A 14,314-nucleotide genomic window follows, 5' to 3' on the forward strand; every position below is an offset into this window, starting at 1 on the left:
ACAGCCAACCATACCTGCTCCAGATGTCACACCCAGGCGGCCAACTTCAAGAATATGCTCGGGTCCTGCCCTAGCATAGCTGGCTTCTGGCACTCCGCACAAATCACACTGCCCACCATTACATACCTTACAAGATTAAGCTCCTGGGAAGCCACAGCCCTAGGCATTTTCCCCAGAAAAAAACCCACAAGGTGTAGGTATGCTTTGCCAACCTTAATCTTAAATTGGCTAAGCATTGGCGGGCACAAACACCTCCGACCCACCCCCAATGGCACCGGTCACTTCTCTGCTGGGGAGAGGCAGAAAGCTCCACATTACCCTAAGAGGAGGCCCCGCGAATTCAAAAACGCCGCAGACTGAGACACCATGTTAACACTATTAAAGGATCTCACTGATGAGAACCCCGCCTCTCTAGCCCGTCTTGCCCTCAAGCCCCCGGGTCAACTGCTGATTTATAAAGGTCCTTACTCCTGACCGGCCATGCAGATCCCCCACCCCTCCCTCCACACACTCCCGATGGACCCCTTCAGGTAGCTCCCTTAACCCCCCTTCGTCCCCTAGAAGGGACTAAGGTGTACTTTGTGCCACCCGGCCCACACATCTCCTAATCCACCTACTCGCCTGTCGCAGGGCACACTCGTGCCTTCCCTTTGTTGCCCCTCCACGTTAAAGTTCGTCCTACCCTTTCGGCTCCCCTGCCGATTGATGAAGGCTTCACACATCTGTTGCTTCCTAACGCATCCCATGCTAGCAGGTCACTCAACATTATTAAAGCAGTAGTGTTGCACACCGCGAGCACACACAGCTCAATAGTACACTCCTTATTGCTCAAATGAAGTTGTTGTACTATCCCTTCGTGACAAAGAATATATTTTTTTCTGACTCTTGTTTCCCTGTGCCGACTGTCAAACAATTGAATGCTACTACGCTGCGTTATCTTTATCAATATTGCAACATGACTCAAATATTTACCTTGTCTTCTGTTACGCTATATCTACCAGTGATGTAAAGCACAATTTCAATTAAAATTGTTTGGAACAAAAAAAAATCAGTACTCCTCACAGTGAGAGTCAAGACTCCTGTGCAAATGCAGTTTTCTTTCTGTTTTTTTTTTGTTGTTTTTTTTTTTAAATCTTCAGGGAATCATTTTTTCCTGTAGAGGTAGAGAAAGCTCTTCATCAACACTGCTTCCAAATCTGGGGCTGATCCGTTTCCCTTCCCATCATGGAAGAGTAGTTCAGCCTTTGGAGTAAATCTTAATATTTCCACTGTGAAACTTGGATAGGGAGGAGTTTGACAATGCTCAGACTTGTTGGTGTGTTTTTCACACTTCAAAAGCGAGCCATTCCCAATTTCCATCTCCTGAGTGAATTTTTTCTTTTACTTTACAGTGGATTTCACCACTATTGTGGCAGAGAAATATGTTGTAATAAAAGCATATACATCTGCCATGAATACCTTTTATGAATTCTTAGCAGACTTAAAAAGATATAAGAATAGTGCACCCTATTTCCTTTAATATACTGTTATCAAAGATTCATTAATTAAAACATTGACGTACTATTAAATGTAATTTGGAATTAATAGTTTTATTTATGTAATTAGTAAAGTGTACAGCAGCAACCATTCTAACATTCTAACACACAGAAAATAGTAGAAAAGGGAATAGGCACGGAAGATCAAGCGAACAGACAAAAGGTACTTCTAAAGTACTGTACAGAAGCCTTAAGTAAGGGTGCACAGGTGGAAAGGAAGAGCATCCCAGATTTAGGGAGGACCCATTACTTGGAAGGATCTGCACTATAAGCCTTCCTATGGAACGGAATAGTCATGAAAATGTGAGATGCAAATCACAGCATGTGGGCAGGCACATGTTGCTCAATCAAGTCAAGAGATATGTGGGACAGGAGTGGTGGACAGCCAGTTTTGCAAGACCCAACCACTTATGTTAAATTATTTTATTGATGGGGAACCAATGATGAACTGAGCAGGGCTGTTGGTTTTTATGTTTCAGGAATTAATTTTAATCCAGACTAGTGAAAAGCACCCCGTTAAACTCTGTTATACGAGGTAGCAGCAAGAAAGAGTGGGCTAATATTATTTTCCTTTAGGTTTGTTGTTTAGGGATGTTACAAAAATTCTGTTTCCTCTTGCTTTCCTTTTTTCAGTTTTGTGGTCTTTGGTCTAAAGATGCAGGGTTTAGAAGCATGTTTTAGGTCTTCATTAGTTATTTTATAAACTGGAGAACCAGGAAATATCAAAATCATATTTGATGTTTTGGCTAAGTTTGATTCTTTCACTGATTGGTAAAATAGCTGGTTTCATAAGAATCTTTCCCAGCATGTACCATCACATTTACCCACTGACGGAGAATGGGTGAAACCCTTTGATACATCAGCCATGTTTTCTAGTAAGTCAGTATTGATAGTAGGTGATTTGTCAAACACCCCTGGCTTTAAACATTCAATTCAATTTGTAGTGACAGATGTATGTGAAAAGAGTGCCGTCACCAAGCATCTGGTATAGTGGTGAAAACATGATACAAGACGTTTAGAAAAGATAGAGCGCAGTGTCACTTGGAATGCTTATGCAAAAAATTCTTCCAAAGTTAAGTAAAGATTGGAGTGGTATTGTTTGTATTTCGAGTGATCCAAGTATATGAAAAGGTTGTGTGATGACCTGTCAAAATTGATACCTAAGGTGAAGTGCTCCCCTGTGCGAGGCGAGATCCTTGCCACTTGCTGGATGGTATGCTGAAAGCATCTTTACATTCTTCAGATTTAATGAAGAATGGTACTGACTTTGTAGTCCATTCTGGGTCACTGTTTTGTTGTGCGTGGGAACTAAAAGGCAAATATTTCTCATTTTGTGCTTTGTGCTGCATCAAAGTCATCTCAACTGTGTCATTTAGCCAGTGGCTCTCAGTCCTAGAGGCCGTGAAAGCTATATTTTCCATGTGGCAACGGTTTACAGAATTTTGGCTTAGCGATGATGCGAAAGGCAAGAAATGTGAGGATCTTCGGTTGCATATTGATAGTGATGTGAAAGGTTCTCTACTGCGTTCTTAGATTTTTACAGGAAAACATGACTGCTGTAGTCTTAATAAAAAGGCTAGAGTCTGAAAACACCCTTGTCTACCAAGTGTTCAGCATAATTGGTGTAGATGTAAAACATCTCCTTGAGAGTAGGCTGGGCGACACTTTTAGTAACTTTGGCACGGCAACATGTTCCATGTTAGAATGCTTGCCAGTTGGTAAGTAAAGAAATGTTGAGGAGCAGTAGAGAATCTTCGTTTACAATGCATGACAAATGGCTTGCAATGATTCATAGAAATGTCCCTTCACCAACCATGGCATTTGAAGTCAATGAAGCCTCAGTGTGGTACTCTGCATAATTACTAGATCCCTTCCGTAAAGGGAATTTTCACCCGACTTTGAAAAGTACTGCTTCAGTTTTGACCGCCTAGATAAGTCTGAGGGCATATGCGCCAAGTTCAACACATGTTGCAGAACCTTTCCCAGAGAATCTCAATCTTCAGGTGCACCAGTATCGGTAAAAAATATTTGGACCTCATATACTCTGTGCGTACATTGTCTATATACCATGTACTATCAGTGCAGAGAGTAAGCAATAATAAAAGCAAAATGTTCCATAATCACCGGAAAAACACTTTGTTTTTAAAGGCACAAAAATGTGTAACCACTAATAATCACTAATTTTTTAAGTATTGAAATCAATGAAAAAAAACTACCAGAATTTACCTAAAATAGAAACTGAAAACAGGAAAGCCTAGTAGGTAATCCAACTCATAGCTACCAGTTCAAGTGTTCTGATATTCCATAGTAGACTGGCGAGGGCTTTCTTTAAAAATGCTTATGCTCTGGTGATTGTCAAAAGGGAGCTATCTAGATGTGCAAAGTTATTTCCAATGCAGTTAAAAGCTGTTGATGATTGGATCATATTTCCAGGAAGTGCTTTTCAAACTAGTATACTCCTTTGGCCATAATCTCTAAAAGCGCTTACCTTTTTTTCTCCTACTACAAGCAGCTGTTTCTCCGCCAGTCTGGAAAGTAGTTTCTATTGGAGTTGGAGTGTCAATGTTATAGTTGTGAAGCCGTGATTTGGACAAAGAGCTTGCTATTATTAGTGGAGGCTCTAAAATGACTTAATGTGATTGTGCAGGAGTTGGACAATATGTCACAGGATGTAGTCAAATCTTTCTGAACTGCTAAGGCAATCTGGGCTACAATGTTGTCTGGTGGGGTATACACAAAGGCTTAGCAGAGCACTTTGGCAGTGTCTAAAACCATATTTACAGTAAAAGGACAGTACGTTATAGACAGTAAACTGTCACCTCTCTATATAATGATCCATCAAATTGTTACTGTTTTTATGTTCTTCACAGTAACCATGGGAAATTGAGTTTCCTTGTTGAATACAAGTTCCCATAACTGAAGTAAAATCATTACATTCTAATATTGTGTATGCCTTGTGAAAGATATTTACATTAAGGGTGTAAGAATGAATATTTTTGTATGTATGATAAAAACCATTCATTGAAAATAACATTGGTTTCAAGTAATTCCAGCTGTTTGGTATCAATAGCTGAATTATTGATTTGCTTCACAGGAGTTATTAGTAAACCAAACAAATTCCTTTTGACCTGTATTTACATGTGTTTTGGCTCCCGCTAATTGGATTTGTAAGATAAACTTCATGTTCCTTATGTCTGGTACAAATTATGATGAGTTTTCACAAAACCCCTTCCAAACAGAAAATCCTCAGTTGACAAAGTTACGCTGTTCTCCATCAACCTACTCACTTTGGCTGCCCAAAATGCAGCCTGTTGGGCTCACAGTAGACCTCATTCTTACTCCAGGAAGTGTCTGCTTCTCTAGTCTATCTTGAAAATATCCTAACCAACTGATAATTATCTACTATATGGAGATTCTCAGCAATTGGTATGTAGTGACAACTGATCAAGTGAAAATAGTTGGAAATCAAATCATTCCCATCCATCAAATATTTATGGCAATTGTTTCACCTTTTGTGGGAGTTGAGAAATGCCTGAGAGGGAGAAGACTTCTAGATTTTCAAACTGCTCACTTCAAAGTTGGAAGTCTTTTTGTCCATGGATTATTGCCTGGTGTTATGAGGGTTAAGCTGTAAGAGAGGTTATGAACTAGTCTGTAGACATTTGTTTTAATTAGGACCTGCTCTTTTTTTGTAGATTTCCCGGATGGAGTATGTGCATTCGAAGAACCTCATCTACCGTGATGTCAAGCCAGAAAACTTCCTGATTGGCCGGCAAGGCAACAAGAAGGAACATGTTATTCACATCATAGACTTTGGACTGGCTAAGGAGTACATCGACCCTGAAACCAAAAAACACATCCCTTATAGGGAGCATAAGAGCCTGACGGGGACAGCAAGATACATGTCTATCAACACCCACTTGGGCAAAGGTGGGCTTATTGTGCACTCTGGAAGGGAAGGGTGCATCTGCTCATTCTCTGGCAGAACGGGGTAAAATGGAATCTATTCTAGAGATCAGCATCCACTAGGAGTGGGAGATTGGCTTATCATGCTAGCCATCTTTTCCCTGTATGTGCTGGTGTTGATCCATTCACAGAAATCTCTACTTCACACTGGTTTGTTTAGAACACAATAAAAAAAAAAAAAAGTGAAAAGCAGTGAATTTTGCAGGTGCTATATTACTTTAATATTGCTTCTCTGAACATATCTAAAGGCTTCCTCATTTGGCTCCATCTAGGATGTGATTTGTTATATGCTTCTGCATCAACCCAGGTATCGGTAGAGGTATTATACATGAGCCACAAATTTAGGAACCTGAATCCCCTTTCACTTTCTTGACGCCCTGTATTCTGAACGGATGACAGGTATGCACTTTCATTACTATGCAACATTAACCTTAGGGGAGCACAGAGCAAGATTGGCAGAAGACAGAAACATGTGTTTATATACTTAATCAGACACTCACACTTACTGCTTCTGCTCTGTTTCTAGCTGATTTTGAGCACTGGGAGGCACGGGGGACCCCATATACTGCTCTCATCAAGCATACATGTCATGTTTTCAGATTATTCCCTAGTGCGGTTGAACCAAGGTTTTTGGTGGATCTTTGGTTTAAGTTGGAAGCAGATGCTAATAGTTCTCTGCAGTTTTGTTGCTCTGTACTGTTTGGAACGTTAACCTGAAGAGTAACTATGATGTCAATTGTGTTGTATTTCCAATTAAAGAAACCATAAACATCTAGGAATAATACCACCATACGATAGCAAATTAACTTTTAAATAATCAATATCATGAAACTTCATCTATCATTAATATTCGGATACTGTTTTGGAATTGTATACTATCTAAGGAAGTGTATTTTTCCGAAGTCCCTAATGAAGTAACAAAGTGCACTTCATATTTTTTAGCAGTTTCACAAAAATTACAACGTGAGAAGTATAGTTCCCCGCTCTATTTCCAGTATCCCAAAAAGAAATTTAACAAAATGTATACATTTATTGGAATCACTTTAAGATGCCTTTCTGCCCTTCTCCTCTGCCCCATCCTGTCTTCAGGTGTAGACCTTGTGTGGCAGAAGTTTGAGCTATAATGCTCATCGCGTTAACGCAATTGCTAGAAGTGTTCCCTTATTTTCATGGGAGTGTGGCCCCATACAAATGAGAAAACACTGCCTTTACTTTAACTCCATGTTACCGATGCAAAGTAAAGAATGAGTTAGGTGAAGTTAGGTGTGTCACAGTAAGTGCACCACCCAACGGTGTCCTTTGGAAAGGGGTGTGCCTGGGAGCCCCTATGTATCCACCTGTAGCCGGGTGCGGTAACTCACTCCCAACAGTCTTCTTTGGGATGACTTTCCTCTTTTTTTTTTTTTTTTTTTTTTTTAGAAATGTCAATTCTCCTGTGAAAGGAGCCATGCTTTCAAACCAATGCTCTGTCTTCATCTAATGTGCTTTTCTAAGTGCAGCCTCAAACTGTCAGAATTGGCGCCTGCTCTGAGAACAGATTTGTTTGCGTGTAATCGGGGATGCACTGTCCCAGTCTGCAGAGGGCGCACCCAAATAACGGTACGCAGTGTCGCAAATAAGGACAGTGCATACAATATGTATTCCGGGCCCTTTACTTCGTAAACAACTTAAATTTAGCTTTTATATCAAAATATTCCACAGTCTCAAACGCAAACCCAGATTGCGGCAGCACAGAACATTTCACAGGTCCAGGACTTCATCAAGTTCCCATAGTATCCTGGTAGATGTTATTCACTCTTGATACAGCAGTAAAAACCTTTATTACAGAAGTCTGCAGTCTGCCTCGTATTTTTATATTTCTCATATTTTAGCATCCTTCTGGCTCTCAAAATTGTAACTTTTTTTGTAAATGCTCATTGTCTTTGGTTTTCTTGGGACTTTCATTCTAGGTCTCCCAATTACGGTGTGTTCTTTGCCTCCCATTGTTGCTTTTTTCCTCCTGACTAACTTTCATACTACCTCTTTACACACTGTCATTTCTGTCATACTGTTCTGCCTTGCAAGGTTCCGCCTGATATTTTGTTTTCCTTTCTCACCCACACATACTCCACTTTATCTGTCACACTGTGAGATCATGGTTATAATTGTTGTCATCTTACTGCCTGATGCATCAATTTTTCTTTCTCACCTTAGCACCCTATATTGTACACTGTCACCTTCTCTCCTTGGTTGCAAACTGTTTTACTGCACCCTTCACAGTACTTAATCTCACGCTTTTGTGATGTTCGCAATACACATGTGTGATGATCTCACGCACTCACTGGTGCGATGATGCTTAGCTAAACAGAGCCTGCAGCTGAAGCAGTATATGCTGCATGTAGTTGGAAGGAGTGAATTTCTCTGTTGTAAGTAACTGCTTTGTACTGCTAATGTAGTTTCATCTCCCAGCAATCTCCTGTAATCTTCAATAACAGTGTGTTTGAATTCTGCTTTGGAACAGTTGACAGCAGCTAAGCTGAGTCTCAGAATTATTCCTTAATGGATTTTCATTGTTCAAGGTGGATATCTGGGTTCATAAATTGTTTCCTCCTATACTGCATTCACAAAAGATGTACTTTTGTTTGACATAGCTATTCTCCTGTTGGGTATGAATTTCTCCAACCATAAGTCATATGTAGCCTGTTTTGTCCATGAACATTTTATACTCTCGTCCCTTGTTGTTTTCACCAAACACAGACTCAAAAAGCATGTTCCTTAAGTGAAGGCTAAGATCAAGGAGGTTATCACTCGCAATGTTTTAAGTTTGAGCCCTGGGGCCTCAGTATTCGCTGCACCACTCTATCAAGATAAAATGCTTATAAATAATAAGGATAATAATGGAGCACTGTCATTTGAGAAATATGAATGTTTGAGTACATGGCAGGTTGAATTGGTGGCAACTGCTTATTTGAAGATTATACATAAACCAGTGGAAATAGAATTTGTATAAAAACATTGACACATTTTATTAGTTTTCTAAAATTTCAGGTTTTCTTAATTGAGGAATCTTTTTCACTGCATTAATATTTGTTACAAGGGTGGGCCATCCTCTCCCCCGCCTAACTTGTTCTTCTAATTAATTTCTATGCCGCTCCCCAATTGTTTCTTCTTTGAACGTTTGGCCTTCCCACCCAGTCCTCTCCTCTCCTCTCCCTGCTGTGCAGTATGACATGACAAACTCAATATTTTCTTCCTCTTGCTGTTTTTATGGTTGTCTTTTGCAGCACAAACATAGACTCTTGTGTGAAGACAACATTCAAAGATTCGTGCCTAGTACAGTAGTTACCATTCTGATGTTGTTTTCAGGTTACATTTCTATTTGATATGTCTCCGGGTGTAACCCACTTAACAAAATCATAAAAGTCTGAGTCCAAATGTCTTTCTTCCAAAATTCTAGTCTCATCGTAGACCTCCTGAACCAATCATAATTCAGTTATTGATCAGCTTATATTTAATAGGTCATCATTATTTCCATTTTAGCCACAAAGCTGACACGTGGGTTGCGGAATACAAACCCTTGATCAAGGCTTAGAATTTATTTTGAAATATGTTTTTGATTATTTTAGTGCACCTCGATTGTTTCTGTCCTTAACTGTGTCCATTTTTTATCACTCCTGTTATAGCAACTTGCTCATGTTAAATCTATTCCAACACTACGGAAAAGATGTAACATGAGCATGCTGCAATCAGTGATCTGCCTTCTCATGTGGAGCTTGAAGAATAATGACAAATGTTAATCAAAAAAACAAAAAGGATCCTGTTAATAAGAATAGAAGCGATTGAGGTGCATTAAAATAATCAATTCCATATTTTATAATAAGGTTTAAGCATTGCTAAAGTGGAACATTCTGCAAAATAGAATGGGAATCACGATGAACCTTGAGATGTAACAATCCGATCAATGATCTTTAACGGGTGATATCTGTATAGAGAAGAGAATAGAACTATCCAAAGAAAAGAGTTGTATTTTTTCATCTTTATGATTTATTTTATTAGATGTGTTGCATCCAGAGACCTATCAAATTGGAATGAATTAGTATGTTGTTGGATGATATTTTGTTGGTAATCGCTTGACTGCAACTTGATTTGGACAAGCACGATTCCTTTCAAAGCCATGTGTGCAATGTCACTTTGTAGAGGCTAGATAGGTGCTGTCTTCATACTATTAAATTACAAGACTTCAGTTAGAATTTTAAAAGATTCTACACAGCTATGAGCTATATCCCGAACATTGAAATGCTTTCTTTTGACAACTGGAAAGCAAAGAGGGGAAGACGTGTATTCTGATTGTGAGCTCCTCCTCATCCAGTTAGTTTGGAGTTACTGTAGACTCTGAGTTGTCCTCAGCAAGTGCATTTAGTGGAATGCCAGTTTATGCTCATCAAAAGCTAATATTTTAACTTAATAGTGGTTCCCTCTTCTCATGAGCTGACTTTAGTGGATCTAAAACCCCAGGCTAGGTTCAGGCTCTATAATTAGCAATTTCAAGCCAGTTTTCACTTTTGAGTAAGGCAATGCAAGAATATACCGTCCATCTGACTTTCAAGCACTGGGAGCAAACTAAATTATATATAGTACTTCTGACTAGTACAAACTGCTGTATATCTGAACCTAATTATTGGGTCAAGAGTAAATTCTTCCAAATGCTCTTATGATACTGGTTCCTGTATGTTAGATAGTAAACAAGACTAGTAGTGCATTCTAGACCTAATGGATTCATGGGACAAAATGCAAATAATTGGGTCCTTCCAAATGCTGAGAAATCGGTAACTAAGTTTTCCATGCATCCTGTTTTCAAGCCAGTTTTCACTTTTGAGTAAGGCAATGCAAGAATAGACCGTCCATCTGACTTTCAAGCACTGGGAACAAACTAAATTATATATGGTACTTCTGACTAGTACAAACTGCTGTATATCTGAACCTAATTATTGGGTCAAGAGTAAATTCTTCCAAATGCTCTTATGATACTGGTTCCTGTATGTTAGATAGTAAACAAGACTAGTAGTGCATTCTAGACCTAATGGATTCATGGGACAAAATGCAAATAATTGGGTCCTTCCAAATGCTGAGAAATCGGTAACTAAGTTTTCCATGCATCCTGTTTTTCATTACTAGCAATCGGGTAGCTTTCTCGCAATCGCTGTAGCCTTCTTGGGATATAGGAGTTTTGATTTTCCTCCTTGGATAAACTGCTTATGTGGGAGTAGGGATGCCCTTAGAGAACTATTGAGATTTATCGGCAGTAGTGATCTTACTCCACATAGATCACTTTCCATCACAGCATTCCTTTTCTGAATGTTTGTAACCACTATACTCTGTATTGGCATTATCTCAGCAGACTGCCCTAGAAGATTAACTGTCAGTGTTTAAAGAAGGAAACCTAAAGACAGTGATGTTCGTGCATGTGATTTCCTACAGGGATAGTTGTGGACGTAATAGCTGATGAAGTATGCGATTCTGAAAGGCAAAGGTTCATTGTCACCATAATTACATCATCCTACAATCGCTTGAGGTAATTTCTATGTAGAATATATGGGCCCTCAAGTGCCATATAAATTTGACAATATACACCTGCAGCTCAACTTTTCTTTTAATCCTCCTGCATTCCTTGTTTCCAGTGGTTGGTGGCTGGGCAACACTAGTCTACAATGACCTCCCATTTAGCCCTTCTGAAGGTGATAACCAAATCTCCGGGAGGTTTGAAAGCTATAAACCATTAACAGTGGACACATAATACCGGTGGTGGTGTATCTAGGCTTCTGTTCTCCAGTAAGGTTTATCCCTAAATTTGCAACTGTTTCATCATGTTTATCAAGCTGTAAGCCATAAAGAAATCTTTTGTCACCACTCTCAAAGCACACTGGAATAAATCCGAAAACCTCCTAAACTAGATTACAATTTTCATGATTTAAGGTTAATCAACCAAGAAGCAGTGACCACCTGGAAACTAAATGTAATATCATTCTTTTCATATTTTTCCACTACTTCAATGACATTTTCACTATTACTGGTGTTGCACTGTTGGAGGCTCAACAATTGACATGCCTCGTCTGTTGAGCAGGACTAGGTTGCACTTAAGATCAGTTTTCTCTTTCTAGCTACATTGATATTTTTAGGTTACTTTTCTGGGTATGAAACAGAAGTAATATATAGGTAACAGTGGTAAGGCACAACGCAAGATTTAAATAATTACTTATGCAGGCGAGGGCAGTGAGTCACATTTAATACAGAAATAGATGCATTTTCCTTTTAGGTTTAGAAAGTGAACAGGATCCACACATAGTACACAAGTAGACTGTAGTAGGATACCATGCTATTAACAGAATGATCATTGTTTAAGGATGATTTATAAAGTGGTTAGTGAGGTGGGAGTTCAGGGGAAGGGTGTGCTAAAAGAGTGTATTCAAAGAATTGCAAACGGGTACATTGATGCGGTAGTGTGTGTACATGTTGGATAATGAGTGTAGGGACAAGGTAACTGAGAGTGGAAGTCATGAATGGATTTGCAGACCAAAATGAGGAACAATTAAATGGGCTCATGGTACTTTGTTAGCCATCATACTTGAAGTTGGTATATGGAGGACTGTACCTGAGATTTTCGATGGAGTAGTAAGAGTGAACACACTAGAAAGCTGCTAATGTACTCCGTACTTTGCTTGTGAGCAGTGCATTTGAGGATTTGGGAAAATGCTGAGAGATCTGTTTAACAGTTCTTTAAGGTGCCACAATGTCACAGTGCAATCTGACTAGTCTCATGAAGTGCCAAAAATCTATCTGTAAACCTAGTGTACTTACTGGAATGAAATTTCCCCTGTTCAATATTTTGGCAACCTCCTTGTCAATCAACAGCCAGCTTCAACACTGTTTTCTTGATGACTTTGTTGAATTTTATATGGTTAGGTGCTTTCTTTATTGCAGAGTTCATAATGATCCAGAGTCTAAGTACTAGTGCTTTATGCCTCTGCTTCTCCTTCTTGAACCATTCTTTTTTAATACAATTAAAGATGAATGATCAGAGGGTTATGGTCCTGTATTGGTAGCTTTCCAATTAACATAATTAGTTGTGCTTTTGCACTGTGCCCTTTGTACATTTGTTTTCAACAGAGTGATCTCAAGGTAGCTTTAACATTGTCTTGTGTTTGGTACTTAAGGCATAATCTGGCAACCTAATTGTGCACTTCTTGCAATCTGAGTTATGCCTTAATTGCTTGTCAAACTGTTGCTGTATCATGGGGTTCCAAATTCTAAAGGTTTTGTGGTACTGCATTCCATATTGTCTGCCTATGCTACAAGACATCCCATAAAAAAATAAGTAAAAGAAAGTTATTCCTGCGTCTAGGATTATCCATGTTTTTGTTTACTCTCCGAGCTGGGGCTGGAGTCAAAACCACGCTAAGGGGACATTGAAATTAAATAAATTCAGTTGGAGGCCCCACTCAAGCATTTGGTAATCTTTAATCTCCCAAACCATTTCCCAGACTGCTGAAAATGTGTTGTCTGCATACTTTAGAAAATTTGAATATAGGTGTTCACACTGATGGTGACACATCATAACATTTAGGCAGTGTGCTTTTTGTAGGGCTGTGGTAGTATGCTAAATTAGGAAGGAGAGTAAATAGAGATACAATACTAAGTATTTTGTATGGGCGAATCATTAGGCTGAAAGAGCAAAAAAAGGACTCAAAAGTGGTCGTCAGTAAAGAGTTATGCTATGTGTCAGAGGAGTAAACAATGTGGGTAAAAGCGTTGCAAAGTTACCATAATGCTGGGTTGGAAGTGGAGCTAGACCAGTTTGAGGATCCAGAATAGAAAAGTTCACTTCCCAGCCAAAATCATATTGTATATTTAGCCACAAGTGCAAAAAGGCCAAGCAGTTCAAGACCCCATCCCACCACTTGAAGTCCAGCAAAGGTGCAGGGGTTTCATGGTAAAGGTCTCATTCCCTACTTTGTTTCTGAACTGAGCCCAAATTAGTCCAAGCGCACTAGAGTTTCCCCAGACTGTCATCAATGCCACAGCGAAAAGTGGCCTTCAAAGAGTCCGTGCTGTGGATTTTTGTTGCAATTTAGACCGCCTCTAGTGCACCTTGGGCCCTCAAGTCCCCATTCGGACATCCAGAAGTGGTCCTACCCCACAGACCTGCTATCAGGCTCCTACAGACTACGGTGCTGACTTCTACTTTGACGTCCAGGTTCAAGCTGGATCCCTCCGTGCTGACTCCGCCTGTGCCACTCTGTGATGGGTCCCGATGTCGACATGCTCCAGGCATGTTTTGTGCTTTGAAATCATGATAGCACAACCACTGGTTAAAGAGTCAAATCCCCATCCTAGACCTCTGCCACTTTGTCAGTAGAGGATTCGCTCTCTTTTTGGTTAAGATTTGGACATCGTGCGGGATGCTTTATATCTTGCCTTACCAGATGCCAATGTGCTACACTTCAGACATTAAGCTTGATTATCCACTTGTGCTATTGTCAGAGGAAAGTGCTTCAATTGTTGTGATGGTTCAGAGGGCAGTTGAAACACTAAAACTTGAGTTGCCCACAATTAAGAAGAAAATAAATGTTAATTGAAATTCTTCAACCCTAGGCAGCTTCATCTTAGCCAGTGGTTCTTAGCCTATGGTCCGTTGTCCCCTGGGTGGGGTCTGAGAAGTCTACTTGGGTGGGGCCACGACTTAGAAAATTAAATAGTAATAACAGAATAAGAAAGTGTATGTAATATTGTAGGCTAAAAATTAAGTTACTATCCGCAATTCAAGTGCATCAAACAGG

General features: G+C 39.6%; 1 protein-coding gene across 5 annotated transcripts in view; it reads left to right on the forward strand.

Moving 5' to 3' along the window:
* Window positions 1-14,314, forward strand: part of CSNK1G1 (casein kinase 1 gamma 1) — a 584,461-nt gene that overhangs the window by 425,084 nt on the left and 145,063 nt on the right. For all 5 annotated transcript variants that reach the window (XM_085643991.1, XM_085643993.1, XM_085643989.1 and 2 more), the window contains one exon: window positions 5,231-5,465. In XM_085643991.1, the coding sequence (XP_085500117.1) occupies window positions 5,231-5,465 (235 nt within the window). The remainder of the gene's footprint in view (window positions 1-5,230; window positions 5,466-14,314) is intronic.

Source organism: Triturus cristatus, chromosome 3_1 (genome assembly GCF_964204655.1).
Source record: "Triturus cristatus chromosome 3_1, aTriCri1.1, whole genome shotgun sequence".
NCBI classification, from domain to species: domain Eukaryota; kingdom Metazoa; phylum Chordata; class Amphibia; order Caudata; family Salamandridae; genus Triturus; species Triturus cristatus.